The sequence below is a fragment of the Mya arenaria genome, chromosome 13 (assembly GCF_026914265.1).
Source record: "Mya arenaria isolate MELC-2E11 chromosome 13, ASM2691426v1".
Classification (NCBI taxonomy): domain Eukaryota; kingdom Metazoa; phylum Mollusca; class Bivalvia; order Myida; family Myidae; genus Mya; species Mya arenaria.
This window is the reverse complement of record NC_069134.1, coordinates 45,396,319-45,414,115: the sequence shown is the minus strand read 5'-3', so window position 1 is coordinate 45,414,115 and position 17,797 is coordinate 45,396,319. Positions and strand designations below refer to the sequence as shown.

The 17,797-nt window shown below is 36.8% G+C and overlaps 2 protein-coding genes across 8 annotated transcripts in view; both read right to left on the bottom strand.

Moving 5' to 3' along the window:
* LOC128213523 (single-stranded DNA-binding protein 3-like) overlaps positions 1-1,162 on the bottom strand; it is a 130,574-nt gene extending 129,412 nt beyond the window's left edge. For all 7 annotated transcript variants that reach the window (XR_008257746.1, XM_052919307.1, XM_052919306.1 and 4 more), the window contains exon 1: positions 1,045-1,162. Coding sequence is in view for 6 of the 7 variants with exons in the window: in XM_052919307.1 (XP_052775267.1) it covers positions 1,045-1,100 (56 nt within the window). In the remaining variant the exon portion in view is untranslated. The remainder of the gene's footprint in view (positions 1-1,044) is intronic.
* Positions 1,163-6,594: 5,432 nt separating this feature from the next.
* LOC128213480 (pumilio homolog 3-like) overlaps positions 6,595-17,797 on the bottom strand; it is an 84,201-nt gene continuing 72,998 nt past the window's right edge. The window contains exon 20 of the mRNA XM_052919219.1: positions 6,595-9,021. Coding sequence (XP_052775179.1) covers positions 8,877-9,021 — 145 coding nt within the window. The 3' untranslated portion in view covers positions 6,595-8,876. The remainder of the gene's footprint in view (positions 9,022-17,797) is intronic.

Here is a 17,797-nt window from a genome sequence, read left to right as displayed (position 1 = left end):
CACTTATTCCTGATCTATATCTGATAATCATCGAGACACTTTGTCATCAGGAAGAACAAAATGACAGCGTCCTTACTGTCAGTGGTCAGAAACTGTCTGCATTTCACGCATATTAAATGCCCGAGATCTTTTCAAAAAGAGGAGTATGGCGAATACTTCACCCTGTCCTTACCCCTGCTCCGCTAAAAAAACAAAGGGAGTTCCATATCCATTTTGGGCTATGATGTCAAAGGAAAGGTAATTATTTCAGACATTCAACAATGTTGTTTTTCCCGATTTTCTTGTGAATTTTGAAAACGCTAAGTTATTAGATCCAATGAAACAGAATATTGCATGACCCTGTAAATTTGAAATCAAAACTGTGTAAACAAAAACCAACCTACGGAACCTATTTTTTTCAGCATGTAACCGGAAACACAGGCAGTTTTGTAACCGGAAACACAGGCAGTTTTGGCCTTATCATGCACCAGGCATTCATGAAAATTAAAAGATTTTAAAAACATCTAAATCACAGCATGCCATACCATATTTATTATAGTAAATTATAGGTATATTTGCAATGACGGTTTTATCAGTATTTGTAAAGATGCACATTTACAGTTCACATTAACGAGCATTAATGTTAATTATATATTCAAATGTGTAATTTGGCTCATCACAAACTACAAAAAGTACTGTACTAAAAGTGAAACAACAGTTTTAATGTTGTGTTTTTTTAAATTTGACAGTAAACTTGGGGCACCTGGTGCAAGCACAACTAGGACCTAAAAATCAAACAATTTATGTGAACATATTATGAAATATCTACCATGTTATTCTGAATAACTTCATAAAAATAAACTTGTTTACATGTTTACATGGCATAAAACACGTGTGAAATGTGTGATCCGCTCGAGTGCATCTTCGATAAATGAGTTATGAATGGGCCAATCGTTCGGTAGCAGGTACGAATCAATGGTTGTTCCGTGTATTAAGCGGACGCCGCGTTTGACACATGCAATCAGTTAAATGCCTTTTACAACAGCAAAGTAAAATAGAACTTACTTTTCTCTGGCTTGAGCATCCGAGGGGACAGTAGACCCCTTTCCTTTCGCGTACATGCTTTAGGATGCTTTGTCAAGCACCTGTCAAATCATTGAAGATGACACTGACCCTATTGTCATGGCAACTTTATTGCGGTTGTAACGTTGGAACGTTTTTCATTGGTCGCTATAACTAACTAGGCCATGGGGTGATAGAAACCACTCTATACACACAAAAAAAAACTTCTACAAAAATTGGGAAACCCGACTTCACGCTGTAATGAACAGAAAGTTGCCTTGATTTTGTTCAACCGTGTCATTATTGTTCCATTATGAATACTTTACTGTTGTTAATCTTATTCAAAAGGGAAGTAAATGCGTGACCTCTCCACTTTTATTCCTTTTGTTAGGCTTCATGATTTAAAATGATGTCCTCGTGACGACATTCGAGATTCAGCCTTACTTTTAACAGTGACTGGCAATTCATTTACCAATATTTCTGACAGTTACTTAAAAGGTTCATACATAGCATGTACACATACACGTACCAAATTTTTCGAATATGTGATCAATCCATACTTAAAAAAAACATGAGCACCATGGTCTCGACTTTTCGAAAATAAAATGATGTTACGAAGGAAATCTTATTAAAATGGTGGTTTCCTGCAGAATAGTTTGATACTCAATTATAAATAACGTAAAGCATCTTTTACGTGAAATCTCTTTTTTTTTCATGGCAAAAAGAGAAGTTCGTATACTAAATTAAAAAATACCTAATCAACTCGTTGAATATGTTAATATTTTTTCGTGCTTTGTTCACTACTAATGTGACAGATTAGTGAAGTAAATTAAACTTTTCTGCAATGACGACACATCAATCCCGTTTTCAGCGTTAGATAATGTTGCGCGCTAGTTTTTCTGCCCATTGCTGCTATATGTATCATTGGGTTGCATTAGCTAGTAAACTCAATAGATTGGGGATCTTGAAACCAGCGAGATGGATCAGTTTATTTCGCGATAGGGAAAATGGAAAGTGGCAGAATGTAAACAGCGGGATAGCGAAAGCTACGCCAGACTTAAGTAAATTATTTATATCATACTATTTTCATTCTAAGCGGGCGTGATTTAAGAAAAAAATGAAAAATAATGAATGGTACAGCTGAAATAAACAAACAGGCGAAATAAGCGACGTGATTGAAAAGGCCAAATACCCCATTCGAATAAGTACACAAATTATCGGTACTGCTCGGAATAGTCTAACGGAAAAGTCCGACCGCATAAAATAAAACATACATGTAGTCGCAAATTCGCTCTGACATCGACCTGAAAATGTACATAACATGTATAATCAAGACTTCGGGAAATACTTGTATGATTCTAAGTTATGAATGAGGTCATCTTAAAAGCATGCGGATTTGCTCTGCATAATGAAACGTTCGTGGAGCTTGTGTTAATTTTTAATGAATATTTTCAGATGAAGTAATATTACTTAATGTATGTAAATGGAAAATCATGACCATCACCGACATATATTCAAGTAAAAACATTAAATATTTTACAAAGAACCTATTAACTTAGCATATTTCGCCTGCCATAAATGCATGTGAAAAGTTACTGCCTCGCCCAATACACAGACTACGGTGGTAAATAAACATGCCAGTGTCACGTTTTTGCAAACAAATACTTGATAATTTCAGGTTTTTTTTTTTAATTTCTCGCATCTAATCAATACCAGTGCAAATTTGTAGATATATCAATCTAACTAGTGACGCTAGGAATATTTCCAGAATGTTACGATTTTTATTTTTTACGAACCCCCAACCCTGACTGATTTATTAACAAATCTTTCAGAATTTCGCCGGATATTTTATTTTGTTCACTTTGAAACATATATTATCACCATACAAAAACAGTTTTTGTCTGAAACGTTATACCTTATTTCTTTCTTGAATGCTGTTTTAATGTTACAGTTTTCTTAATGATATCAACATGAAAATAAGTATTATTAATGTGAATCACTTTGTTTATGAACTTGTTTTCCTCAGTGGAGCCAGACTTATACCGCACGCTTGTCAACAGTGCATCTTTATTGCAGTTCAGTTTTGGCCAAAGTTATGCCCCCCCCCCCCCCAATATTGGCACAAAGAATGGCAGTAACTATGGCACCAAAATGACCTTTGACCTCTTATTGTGACCTTGACCTTGAGCAAAGCTGGTTGTAAAATGCGCTCTTCACGTCATGTCAAAATGGTGAACATTTGTGGGTAGTTAATGTTGAAATATTTCAAGTCCTTCCAAGAGATATTGAGCAGACACAAAACATAGTTTGACCTTGACCTTGAAACAAGCTGGTTATGACATGCACATCCTTTCAATTTGGTGAACATTTGTGGATAGTAAGTTCAAAATCCTTCCAAGGGTTCACAAAATATGGAGTGACACAAAATGTAATCATATGACCTTTGACCTCGAATCAAGCTGGTTGTAATGTGTGCTCTGCACATCGTCTTAATATGTTGAACATTTGTGGCAAGTTATTTCAAAATCCTTTCAGCCGTTTAAGAGATATGGAACTGACACGATTTTTGACAGACTGACGACTCGAGCAAAAACAATGTCTCCCCATTTATGGCGGGAGACATAATTCAGGGCTCTCACTAGGCTGGAAATTTTGGGAGAAGTGACTTCTCCCTTCAGCCAATTTAGGGAGAAGTGGGGAGACTTTAGGGAGAAGTGATACTTTTCGTAACACCTGATACAAAAACTATGCCATACCACTCACCTAAGTTTATATTCACATTAAAATTGATTGCTATAACTATATAAAATGTTCATTACATAATGTATCATTTTTGGCTCAGCAAAAGTGTATTCGTCAATGTCACATAGTTTATCTCAAAAAAGCATCTAAAATGAAACAAACAAAAAAAGACAGCTAAGGTTTCGAAATTATCAAAATGACCTTATAAATGAACTGTCAATATAGTAGGGGAACGAATGTTGTTTTGGTACATTCGGGATAGGCTACGAATGTCACATTCAGCTATGCTGTTATTTACTTGTCTCTTGCTAAATAATTTTAAATATACTGACATTTAAAAAAAAAAAGACATTTAAATCAGTGTCCTTGATAAAAAAAATTACCAATACATAATGGGAGGTTGAAAAATTAAATCGGAAAATTGTTTTGACAAAATGGCGATCTCGCCGATTTTTTTTGACATCGTAACTGTGACAGGAGAAAATCACTGTAAGTAAACATTTGTGTTTACAAATCAATTTTTATCATGGACATTTCACTAAAACCAATCAAATATTTGGTGATACGTCATGTTATTGATTTTCTTAGCCTACTTGCCGAGATGGCTATATGACCGTCTGCTTCAAAAGCAACAATGTTTAAATGTCTTGCATTGTTTGTTCAATACATATATATTAATTACTTTTTAACTTCATTAATGCTTGACTCGATTTTTCATAATTATGTCGCCTTTTCTATCTCTTTTTAACGAACTTATATCATTTGATCAGGGTCTTCTCAATGTACATTCTTATTGGTTAGCCTTCAATAGCTCCGCCTTCTGACGATGTTTTGGTAATTGGATGACACGGCCCAATTATCGGATTAGGAGATTACCAATTTGTACGAATGACTTAATTATTGTGATGTTTTGACTAATGGGACATTGGCCAAATACTCGCTGATTGACAGATTTACAATGTGCTAAAAGTTTCGGCGAAGTGAATGTCGCTTTGATGATACAAATGGGCGAAGTCTGGGAATTTTAGGCGACCACTTCGCCCAAGTCGCCCCCTCGCGAGAGCCCTGATAATTACTGATGAATAACATAGCATTACATGCATTTATGTTCAAGTTCAAAAAAAATATTTGTCAGTATGGCAAGACACTGAGAACATAAGGTATGCATAGCTATTGACCAACTAACTACAAGTATGTGAAATGCATCTAGTAATATATGCACTTTACTGCTACACATGGCCTGTTCCATTGAAGAGTAATAGTAAACTAGAAATGTGTCCATAGGACACGGATGCCCCCACTTCGGTTTTTTGTCACAGAAAATAAGCCATAATGATTTTTGAAGTATTTTTGGCAAAAAAGGGCCGTAACTCCTAAATGACTAAAGCGATTTCCATGACTATCGAACTTGATCAAGATATTATGGTCACAAACATGTGTTTAAAGTTTGGTGAGGATTGGACAAACAGTTTTCAAGAATTAGATCGGAAACAATCTTCGGGATGTATTTTTCAAGTCTTTTTTTGCAAATAAAGGGCCGTAACTCCTAAATGACAAAAGCGATTTCCATGGCTATCGAACTTGATCAAGATATTATGGTCACAATCATGTATGTAAAGTTTGATGAGGATTGGACACATACTTTTCAAGAATTAGATTGGAAACATATATTTTTGAAGTATTTTTGGCAAAAAAGGGCCGTAGCTCCTAAATGACTAAAGCGATTTCCATGACTATCGAACTTGATCAAGATATTATGGTCACAAACATGTGTTTAAAGTTTGGTGAGGATTGGACAAACGGTTTTCAAGAATTAGATCGGAAACAATCTTCGGGACGTACGTACGTACGTACGTACGTACGGACAGACGTACGTACGGACAAGGGCAACCCTATATGCCGCCACTTTAGGTGAGAAATAATCCAATGATGGACATGAAATGAGTACTTTTGGACTGGAGACACACCAACATAGGGGTCATCCACTGGTCATGACCAAACTGCATACCAAGTATGAAGTTCCTGAGCAGAAATGAAGTGTGATGTACAGACTGGTGACCAACAAATTGATTTCCACTTGAAGGTCACTGTGACCTTGACCTCAAAATGAATAGGTATCATTCTTTAGTTATTGAGCGGAAACACTTTTTACACCTCACCTTGACCTACGGGCCTCACAATCAGGGGTCATCTCCAGTGTGAGCAACTGGCATACCAAGTATTAAGTTCCTGGGTGCAAGCGTTCTTTAGTTAATGTGGAAAAACATTTTTTCACCTCCAGGCTAACGCAACCATGACCTTTTTCTAATTGGCCTCAAAATCAAAAGGGTCATGTACTTTTCATGACCGACTGGCATACCAAGTATGAAGTTCCTGGGTGCAAGCATTCTTTACTTATTGAGCAGCCAACCATTTTTTAGCTTAAGGTCACTGCAAACATATTTTTTACCTGAAGGTCACCGCAACCTTGAACTTTGATCATGACCACCTTGCATACCTAAAATGATGTTCTTGGACCCAATGATTGTTCAGTTATTAAGCGGAAAACGTTTTTTTTTCACCTCAAAGTCACCAGTGACCACCACCTTTGACCTTATGATCTCAAAATCACTAGGGGTCATCTACTGCTCATGATTAACCTGCATACCAAGTATTTAGTTCCTGGGTCCAAGCATTCCTTAGTTATTGAGCGGAAATGATGCATGACTTATGAACTGACTGATGGACGGCTGGACTGACAGACAGGGCAAAAACAATGTCTCCCCCCCGGGGGGTGGGGGGGGGGGGTGTTAAAAGACAACATAATTACAATTTAGGACAAAGATCTTTATTGAAATGGACCGAATGATGGAAAAAAAAATATCATCGCTTCTAGAACAAGAGGCCCAAAAGGGCCTATGCTCTACTGGCTGGGTTTGTGTGGTCAACATCACTGTTTTCGAAAAGAACCAACCCCTTATGGGTATCTGAATACTCAAAACTGAAGACTGTATCATGTTGCAAGCATTTATTACACAATAGCGTTTTTTTTTATACTATCAAGGCCCATAATCTAATCATTCCAAGGTTATAATCTAGGAATGCATGGGCAGATCTAGCTGGTTTTCGAAAGGAACCCGGATCTAATGGATATCCAAATACTGTACAAGTTTCATCAAGATACAATCAAAACTGAAGACTGTATCGTGTTAACGAGCAATTGTTTATTGAAATACTGATTTTTTTTACTATCAAGGCCCATAATCTAGGCATGCATGGGCAGATCTGGCTGATTTTCAAAAGGAACCGAGCTCTTATGGATATGTAAATACTGTACAAGTTTCATCGAGATACAATCAAAACTGAAGGCTGCATCATGTTAACGAGCAATTGTTTACTGACAATGATTTTTTTATACTATCAAGGCCCATAATCTAGGCATGCATGGGCAGATCTGGCTGGTTTTCGGAAGGAACCGAGCTCTAATGGATATGTAGATACTGTACAGGTTTCATCAAGATAAAATCGAAACTGAAGGCTGTATCGTGTTAACATGAATTGTTTACAGATGCACGGACGCACAAACTACGTACACATTACCATCGCATAAGCTCTTCTGGCCTTTTGCCAGTGGAGCTAAAAATGATTCAGGGTCAGACAGAATGGAATTGAGTGTCATCAGTATAACTGACACAAATCATAGCTCAATTTTTTGTCATAACAAAACATACAATCATGATATTGTAAAACAGCATTTAACAAATGTTACATGACATAAAATAGTGAAAGCTTTTAAATTCATACACATAGCAAACATTTCACAACATTGTGATTTGACAAAATAATAGAAAGTTAAAAGCCTGTTTAAATAATAGGAGTCTTCAGGAGTTGTAGTGATTTGGCTTGTGTTCTATATTTTGAACTTGATCTGAGAACTGTCTTAAAAAGCTTTAAAATACCTGTATGTGTTAACAAAACTTTCATATGAGAATGATGTGTAAAAATAGATTTCACCAGGCAGAAAAGTTCATAGATATTAAATGCATTCCATGTATTCAACACACAACACAACCTTTATCATAAACAAGAGCTGTCACAGAGACAGCGCGCTCGACTATTCCGCCGCTTTTCGGTGTATGGATTGAATTTGAAATTTTTTGCTACTGAGGTTGTTTCTGTAGCTTTTTGCATAAATATTGAAAAGTTTTGGCGAAACATGCATGGATCACTGTTAGATTTGAATTCAATGCAATACATGATGTGCTGAGATATTTACATAAATTGAATTGGAAAATATTTGAGGTGGTACGCAAACTTGAGTGTAAATTCTAAGTCGAAAAAGGGGCATAATTCTGTCAAAATGCTTGATACAGTGACCACCTCCTGTGTACAGGTTGGGGACATGATGGTGAACAAGCGTGCAAAGTTTCAAAGCCAGATGTCAATGGACTTTGAAAATATTTGAGGTGGTATGAAAACTTAAACGTAAATTCTAAGTAGAAAAAGGGGCATAATTCTGTCAAAATTCTTGACACAGTGACCTCCTACTGTGTACAGGTTGGGGGGCATGATGGTGAACAAGCGTGCAAAGTTTCAATGCCAGATGTCAATGGACTTTGAAAATATTTGAGGTGGTACGCAAACTTTAACGTAAATTCTTAGAAGAAAAAGGGGCATAATTTTGTCAAAATGCTTGATAGAGTTACCTCCTCCTGTGTATAGGTTGGGGGCATGATGGTGAACAAATGTGCAAAGTTGCAAAGCCATATGTCAATGGACTTTGAAAATATTTGAGGTGGTACGCAAACTTTAACATAAGTGGTTACGCCGACGCCGACGCTCGGGTCACTAGGACAGCTCTCCTTATTCTTTGAATAGTTGAGCTAAAAATAAAAGTAAGCACAGGAGCTTGTAAAGAAAACCTTTGAACCCAACCCCCCACCTCCAGCATAGTTCAATGAATGTTAAATGTTTATCCCCCTCAGTACTGTGGTCCTAAACATCGCGTCTCATTTTTAAACACATAATACAAAATACAATTGATATCATAACAAGTGAGGGTAAGCCAAGCAGCTATTGCTGCCCCACCCCTAACATCCCCCTGGTCCAATACTTCATACAGAGATCGACCTGGCTTCTTCCAGTTTCATGGCAAGAACTTGTGCACCTTTAAATGTCATCTTCTTCAATGATGATCGAACCCCCTTCAAACTTGACGTCAGTGTCTTGGTGATTTCTGAATGATCTAACTCAAACAGGCTGAAAATATATATAACAAGCTTGAAATGTCTTGTACAAACATGTTTAAGGCATTACTGGTTAAAACTAGTGATGAGGATTATAATAACATTTGCAATCAATTTATGTTGTATCCCAAATCATCTAAACTGCAAGAGCGCCACAACATATTGAAAATATGCAATGGACTTTTAGGGTAATGCTGTGAGTAATGTAAGTGCAGTTACGATGGTTTAAACTAAAAGTAATGTGTTAATACATGGAAATAAGGCAACAATAAGACAATATAATACAAGAGCACCGAAACATATAGAAATATATACACAAACATTATACTTGTGAGCCAGATGAATCCACCTTTAGGTCAATATAACATGTCTATAGTCCTAGATTAGCTGGAATATATATTTCCTTAGAATATGACTCAGTAGAAAACATAGTTCTATTTAACGAACAGTTACAAGACTTGGTTATAATGTATGAAGTGTTACTGGAGATATTCAGTTTTATTTGTTGTTTTTTTCTTTTTTTATTAACAGACCCAAATGCAATCCCATGAAAGATCTCCATAAACTCTTCCTATATACCAAGTTTGGTCACAATGCCCAAACTAAAGATATTTAGATTCAACTGTTTTTCTATTTTTGACTCTAAACTTGACCCTAGGGGCTCCAAAATGAAAGCCCATGGAAGGTCTCCATAAGCTCTTCCTACATACTAAGTTTGGTCACAGTATGTCAACCCTAACTAAAGATGTTCAGTTTAAATCGTTTTTCTATTTTAAGTTACATTAAACCTTGCCCTTGATCCAAGAGACCCCAAATGCAATCCCATGAAAGGTCTCAATAAACTCTTCGTATAAACCAAGTTTGGTCACAATATGTCAACCCAAACTATAGTCAGTTTCAACCTTATTTCTAATTTTGTTACAGTAACCTCGACACTGAAACCTATTAACTCTTCCTATATACCAAATTTTGTCACTTTGTGAAACCATGTTTCAACTTGAATAAACATCAGTTTGTAAAAAGATAGCACTCAACACATTCTACTATGCCGATGGTTTGGAAAACCACTGAAGAATTTTCAATACACCATACTGTATTTTCGCTGTTGGTTATGGAAGAATAAATTGATAGGCATATATTAAAAGTCCATGCCAGTGTTGAACAGTCTCTGTTACAGGCGTTCTAGGACTTGACATGCCAGACAAGAGTAAAGCAGTCTTTGTTAGAGACGGCCCAGGACTTGATATACCAGACAAGAGTAAACCAGTCTTTATTACAGGTGGCCCAGGACTTGATATACAGACAAGAGTAAACCAGTCATTGTAACAGGTGGCCCAGGACTTGATATACCAGACAAGAGTAAACCAGTCTCTGTCATAGTCAGCCCAGGACTTGATATACCAGACAAAAGAGTAATCCAGGGTCCGTGCATATAATGTCTTTTCGTTTTCTACAATTGAAAGTAAAAAACGAAAAAAGGAACATACAAATCCTATTTTATTTAGCTAATGATTGAATAGAAAACCAAAAATGATAGGCTTTTTCCTTTTCCGTTTTTTTAAATTATACCCACAGAATACAAAACAAGGAAAATATTTATTTATACCGTTTTTTGTTTTTTCTAAACATTTGCAAAAAACTGAAACAGCACTCCAAACTGTAGTCTCTAAGAACTACAGTGAAACTGCGTTCCCTCAAACAAGCGGTCGTTCGAGAACTGGCGTTCCCTCGAGGTCGGAGCTTGGTCCCAAACTTTTTTCCTTCTATTTTCATATAAAATATACCCATGCTGCATCGAAACCTAATTATGTCGAGCAGTCGAGCAATATCCTCGGTCCCAAATACACAAATTGTGCACAAAACCTTATGGCTCACTCGAGGACATAATTTCACACTTTTTCCCGAACGCGTGTTCCAAAATAAACAAACAAATGCTTGGTGTTAAAACTTTCGCAAGTTGTAAAAATTGCAATGACAGTTGAAAGGCAATTTGATAAAGTGTGAAAAACCATTTTTCACTGTTAACGTATGACCGATATTTCCAGTTCCAGTTCCATAGTTTATTGCATAAAACAATACTTATGATATTAGTTGATATGGGCATTTGAGATATTAATTATGAGAAGTTAATGATGAGAAGTTAACGCTTTAGATGTGGTCAGAAGGTTCTTTGAATTCACTGCCGATGCTGACCGTGATCTTCAGACGCTCTGTACGCTGTCATGTCACATTACGATTGAACAGTTTCGCGAAACCGACAAGATGCGCCAATCAACAATCCTTGCTTTTGCGAAACTTAAATCTGACTAATGCCACAATATGTACTGTCATTCAAATGTTGCTTGTTACGAAAATGTGCTTTTTGGTTAAAATTAACATTTCTATTTTGTCATATTATTATTTATTGTTTTTTCTTTTGCGTTTTACATTTAGTTTACGTCAACCTTTTAACATATTAGCGATTTCCACAACGCAACACATAATCGGTGTCTTAGTAAACAGTCTGTTTGACGACTTCAAACTTAAAATGCACTGAAAGATATTTCATATCAAACTGGAAAATTGAAAATCGGGTCGTTCAAAACATCGGTTCCCTCGAGGTTTTGGCTCGGTCCCTGGCGACCTCGAGCGATCGCAGTTTTACTGTATTGTTAAAAGGTGTATCCTACTTAACATATCAGCAACTCGATTAGGTAACTATCGTATAAAAATCCAGAACTACTTTCACTTTCATTTTGGCATGCTGACAGGATTACATACATGTAAGCCAAATTGTAATACAATATATTTGATAAAAATACTCACCTCAGAAATAAACCTATGTTAAAGCTGCACTCTCACAGATTTACCGTTTTTACAACTTTTTTTTTTTCTTGGAATGACCAAATATTTGCGTAAATATCCAAAATTAATGTTTTATGGTTAAAATCGTTACTGTTTAAGAAAAATGCATAAAACATCAATTTTTGAACTTTAAAATAAAAATCTACGATCTTAATTTTGTAAGCAGTCTTAAATGACTGGTTTACATGCATTTTCACATGAATTGGCTCGTTCCAAGACAAAAATTAAACAAGAGGGCCATGATGGCCCTAAATCGCTCACCTTAGTAAAAGAGTCTAACCTTTGTTATCAATATAGCTTGATATTTGTTCTCAAAGAATATTGAAAAACATACTGGTCAAACATGTTGCCTGGATAAACACTGACAGGATTTGTCACAGTTACCTGCACACTGACAGGACTTGTCACAGTTTCCTGCACACTGACAGGACTTGGTGATTGACTGCACACTGACAGGATTTTGTTCAGTTGCCTGCACACTGACAGGACTTGATGGTTGACTGCACACTGACAAAATTTGAATCTCATACCTGCACAGTGACAGGACTTTTTTCAGTTGCCTGCTTACTGACAGGACTTGATAATTGACTGCACACTGACTGCACTTGGTACAGATACCTGCACACTGACAGGACTTTTTCAGTTGCCTGCACACTGACAGAACTTTTTCAGTTGCCTGCACACTGACAGGACTTTGTTCAATTGCCTGCACCCTGACAAGACTTTGTTCAATTGCCTCCACACTGACAAAACTATGTTAAATTGCCTGCACACTGAAAGAACTTTTAGTATAGATACACAAACAACAAACAGTGTACCATCCAATAAAATCAATAAACTGCCTTAAGCTCTAAAAATCAAATATCAGAACACATTCAGAACCTTCAACTAATATTATCACTGTTTCCATCTAGGACAACATCACCTTCCTTCTAATGTTAAGAGTAAAAAAATTCTATAAATAATAAGTGAATAACACTATCCACACAGAAGATAAGATTGTAGCTTATAATAATCTACATAAAGTTTACAATAATCTACATGAAGTTCAATGGAAAAGTCTGATTATTAAATTTATCATTAAGTAAAAATTTATCATTAAGTAAAAATGAAATTTCTTCTAAAGAATAAAGTGTATAATAATGATTTGAATCTATGAACAATAATTACCTTAGAAGTGACTATCAGGGGGGAGAATCGAGCTTAACCTTAACATTCAAACAAGATGGCGGCGCCCATGTAAAAGGTGAGTTTTTCGGCGATTTAAAATTTTGGAAGCCAATTTAGACACTGGCATATTGTGAAAAACCTGCTAGAGAAAATTCCACACCCATTGGTACTTGGATCTCCATGAAACATGCTGTAGTTTTGTCAAACATTCGGACATCAGCATCGACTCGAGAGGAAAACGAACTAAAAGGCACGGCTAAGGTTAGGATCCCTCGATAATATTGGCCTGTTTTGACGATTAGCAACACTATTCATGATTGTTGTGTCAAGTTGGTGCAATATAAATGTGTATTGATCAAAAGTTATCCGTCTAGAAACTCGTAATGACGTATTTGCTTCAAAATTAGTATTTATGCACAATGCTAAGGAGCAGTGCACGCAAATAAGTGGCTAAGGTTAGGTGCCATTTATTGAGAGAGGCGTTCATTACCTACGGTAATTTTGTTTCCTGTTTGTATCTGTTCTTTCTGAGAGATTAAAGGTTTCCGTAACACTGGAAATTGTCTAAGGGGTTTAGGAGAAGATAATGATTATAACCAATCATTGACACTTTTCCTTAAGGTTGCCATGGCAACCAGAGTTCTGCATGGAATTCATTTCTTTGAAAAATATTTGAAAAAGCACCAACCAAGTATCATGCCTATGAAGTTTCATTAGAATTGTCCAAGGGGTTTAGAAGAAGGTGATGATTATAACCAATTGTTGACGTTTTCCTTTAGGTTGCCATGGCAACTAGAGTTCTGCATGGTATTCATTTCTTTGAACAATTTTGAAAAAGCACCAACCAAGGATCATTCCTATAAAGTTTCATCAAAGCTGTCCAAGCGGTTTAGGAGAAGAAGATGATTATTACTAATTGTTGACGCCGAACGACGGATGACAGACGACAGACGACGGACAACAGACGACGGACATAGACCAATCACAAAAGTTGTTAAAACGTTCAATCTGTGAGAGTGCAGCTTTAACTTCATGTTGGATTCTTTAGACATACGGAAATCTCGCCCCTTATGTCGTTTAGTAGGCCTTAACATATATGGTGCTGTCATCAAGTACATGTGAAAACGGGAACCACTTGTTTTTCATTTTGCGCTTTGTAGAAAAAAAAATGAAAAATGGTATTTATGAATTTATATCTTGTCTTGATTTCCGTGAGTACATTGAAATCATTGAAAAGAAAAAGCCTATCAATTTTGGTTTTCTATTCAGTCATAAGAGAAACGAAAAATGATTTGAATGTTTCTTTTTCGTGTTTTACTTTCAATTATAAACAAGAGGCCCAAAAGGGCCTATGCTCTACTGGCATGGCTCTTGTGGTCATTTTCAATCCAGAGCATGTACGTTTGAGTAATAGGCAACAGATATATAATTCACTTTTAGTGTTTGGGTTAGCTGAAAACGCTGCACATTCAACATCTGAGGACAGGAAGTGTTGTAAGCAGATAAGTTGCATGAGCTATTTTAATATGTGCCAAGTAAATGTAATCTGAGGGTAAAAAATATTTGCTTTCAAAACTGTACTCATCGTCAAAATTTCATTTCTGTAGCTTTAAAAATTAAAAGTCGGTCAAAGGTCAAAGTCAAGGACATCCTAGGACAACATTAATGCTTGTTTGCAAAACTGTTCACATGGTCAAATTTTCATTACTGTAGCTTTAAAAATTAATAAATAAGTCAAAAGGGGTGGGGCCAGCTTTTGCCCAAGGGGCATTATTTCAAATGTTTTCAATTGCACCATATGATGCTCCACAACAAATATCAAAGGTATGGGCCTTGTGGTTTGAAACAAGAAGATTTTGAAAATATTTCTTAAATAAGTAAAATAAGGAAAATTGTGCATAGTGGTTTCAGACAAAAAGGTTTTTAAGCAATTGTGACTTTACATGTAAACTTGGCTAAAAATAGACTTCGCTCATGTAGACTTGGGTAAAAATAGACTTAGCTTAAAATAGCATTTTTTATACTTTCAATACCCATAATCCAGGCATGCATTGGCAGATCTGGCTGGTTTTCAAAAGGAACCAAGTTCTAATGGATTTCTAAATACTGTACAAATTTCATCGAGATACAATCAAAACTGAAGACTGTATCATGTTCACAAGCAATTGTTTACAGACGAACTGATTTTTTAATACTTTCAAGGCCCATAATCTAGGCATGCATGGTCAGATCTGACTGGTTTTCGTAAGGAACCGAGCTCTAATGGATATCTAAATACTGGACAAGTTTCATCGAGATACAATCAAAACTGTAGACTGTATCATGTTCACAAGCTAGTTTTTACACAATAGCATTTTTTTTATACTATCAAGGGCCATAATCTAGGCATGCATGGGCGGATCTGGCTGGTTTTCGAAAGGAACGAGCTCTAATGAATATCTAGATACTGTACAAGTTTCATCGAGATATAATCAAAAATGAAGATTGTATCGTGTTCACAACCAATTGTTTACACAATAACATTTTTTTATACTATCAAGGGCCATAATCTAGGCATGCATGGGCGGATCTGGCTGGTTTTCGAAAGGAACCAAGTTCTAATGGATTTCTAAATACTGTACAAATTTCATCGAGATACAATCAAAACTGAAGACTGTATCATGTTCACAAGCAATTGTTTACAGACGAACTGATTTTTTAATACTTTCAAGGCCCATAATCTAGGCATGCATGGTCAGATCTGGCTGGTTTTCGTAAGGAACCGAGCTCTAATGGATATCTAAATACTGGACAAGTTTCATCGAGATACAATCAAAACTGTAGACTGTATCATGTTCACAAGCTAGTTTTTACACAATAGCATTTTTTTTATACTATCAAGGGCCATAATCTAGGAATGCATGGGCGGATCTGGCTGGTTTTCGAAAGGAACGAGCTCTAATGAATATCTAGATACTGTACAAGTTTCATCGAGATATAATCAAAAATGAAGATTGTATCGTGTTCACAACCAATTGTTTACACAATAGCATTTTTTTATACTATCAAGGGCCATAATCTAGGCATGCATGGGCGGATCTGGCTGGTTTTCGAAAGGAACCAAGCTCTAATGGATATCTAGCTACTGTACAAGTTTCATCGAGATACAATCAAAAATGAAGACTGTATCGTGTTCACAAGCAATTGTTTACAGACGCACGGACGCTCAGACGAACATACTACGTACACATTACCATCGCATAATCTCTTCTGGCCTTTGGCCAGTAGAGCTAAAAATGAAAAAAGAAAAACCAGTATATACAGGATAGCTTGTTTTTCGTTTTACATTTGTAAAACAAGAAAGACAACAATCGGTACAATTAAATATTTTTTTTGTTTTGTATTTGGTTATAATTAAAAATCTGAATCGGAAAAAGTCTATCGGCCCTGTAACAGTCGGCCTAGGACTTGATATAGTAGCATATCAGAGTAAAGCAGTCTATTACTTGCGGCCCAGGACTTGACATACCATACAAGAGTAAACCAGTGCCTGTTGGAGTCATTCCAGGACTTGACATACAGACAAGAGTAAAGCAGTCTTTGTTATAGTTGGCACAGGACTTGACATACAGACAAGAGTAAAGCAGCCTTTGTTACAGGTGGCCCAGGACTTGACATACCAGACAAGAGAAATCCAGTCCCTGTTAAAGTGAGCCCAGGGCTTGACATACAAAACTAGAGAAAACAATTCTCTGTTACAGTCAGCTATTGACTTTATATACCAGCCTCTGTTAAAGTCATCCCAGGACTTGACACACCATAAAGAATAAAGCAATCTCAGTTACATTTGGCCTAGGACTTTACATACCATTTAAGAGTAAAGCAGTCTCTGTTTCAGCTGGCCCAGGATTTGACATACCATAGAAGAGTATAGCAGTTTACGTTTTTGGTGCCCCAGGACTTGACATACCATAGAAATGCACAGCAGTCTTTGTTTTGGGCTGCCCAGGATATGATATACCATACAAGAATTAAGCAGCCTCTTTTTCAGAGGGCCTGGGATTTGACATACCATATAAGAGTAAAGAAGTCTCTGTTTCAGTCGGCCCAGGACTTGACATACGATAGAAGAGTAAAGAAGTCTCTGTTTTAGACGGCCTAGAACTTGACATTGCAGACAAGAGTACAGCAGTCTCTGTTTAAGGCGGCCCAGGACTTGACATACCATAGAAGAGTAAAGAAGTCTCTGTTTCAGTCGGCCCAGAACTTGACATACCAGACAAGAGTTAACAGGTGGCCTGGGACTTGACATTCCAGACAAGATTACAGCAGTCTCTGTTTAAGGCGGCCCAGGACTTGACATACCATAGAAGAGTAAAGAAGTCTCTGTTTAGGTCCGCCCAGAACTTGACATACCAGACAAGAGTTCAGCAGCCCCTGTTTCAGGCAGCCCAGGACTTGACATACCATACAAAAGTAAAGCAGCCTCTGTTTCAGGCGGCCCAAGTCTTGACATACCATATAAGAGTACAGCAGTATCTGTTTCAGGCGGCCAAGTCTTGACATACCATATAAGAGTACAGCAGTCTCTGTTTCAGGCGGCCAAGTCTTGACATACCATATGAGAGGACAGCAGTCTCTGTTTCAGGCGGCCCAGGACAAACGTACCAGACAAGAGTACAGCAGTCTTTGTTAAATTTGGCCCAGGACTTGACATACCATATAAGAGTACAGCAGTCTCTGTTTGAGCGGCCCAGGACATGACATACCATACAAAAGTAAAACAGCCTCTGTTT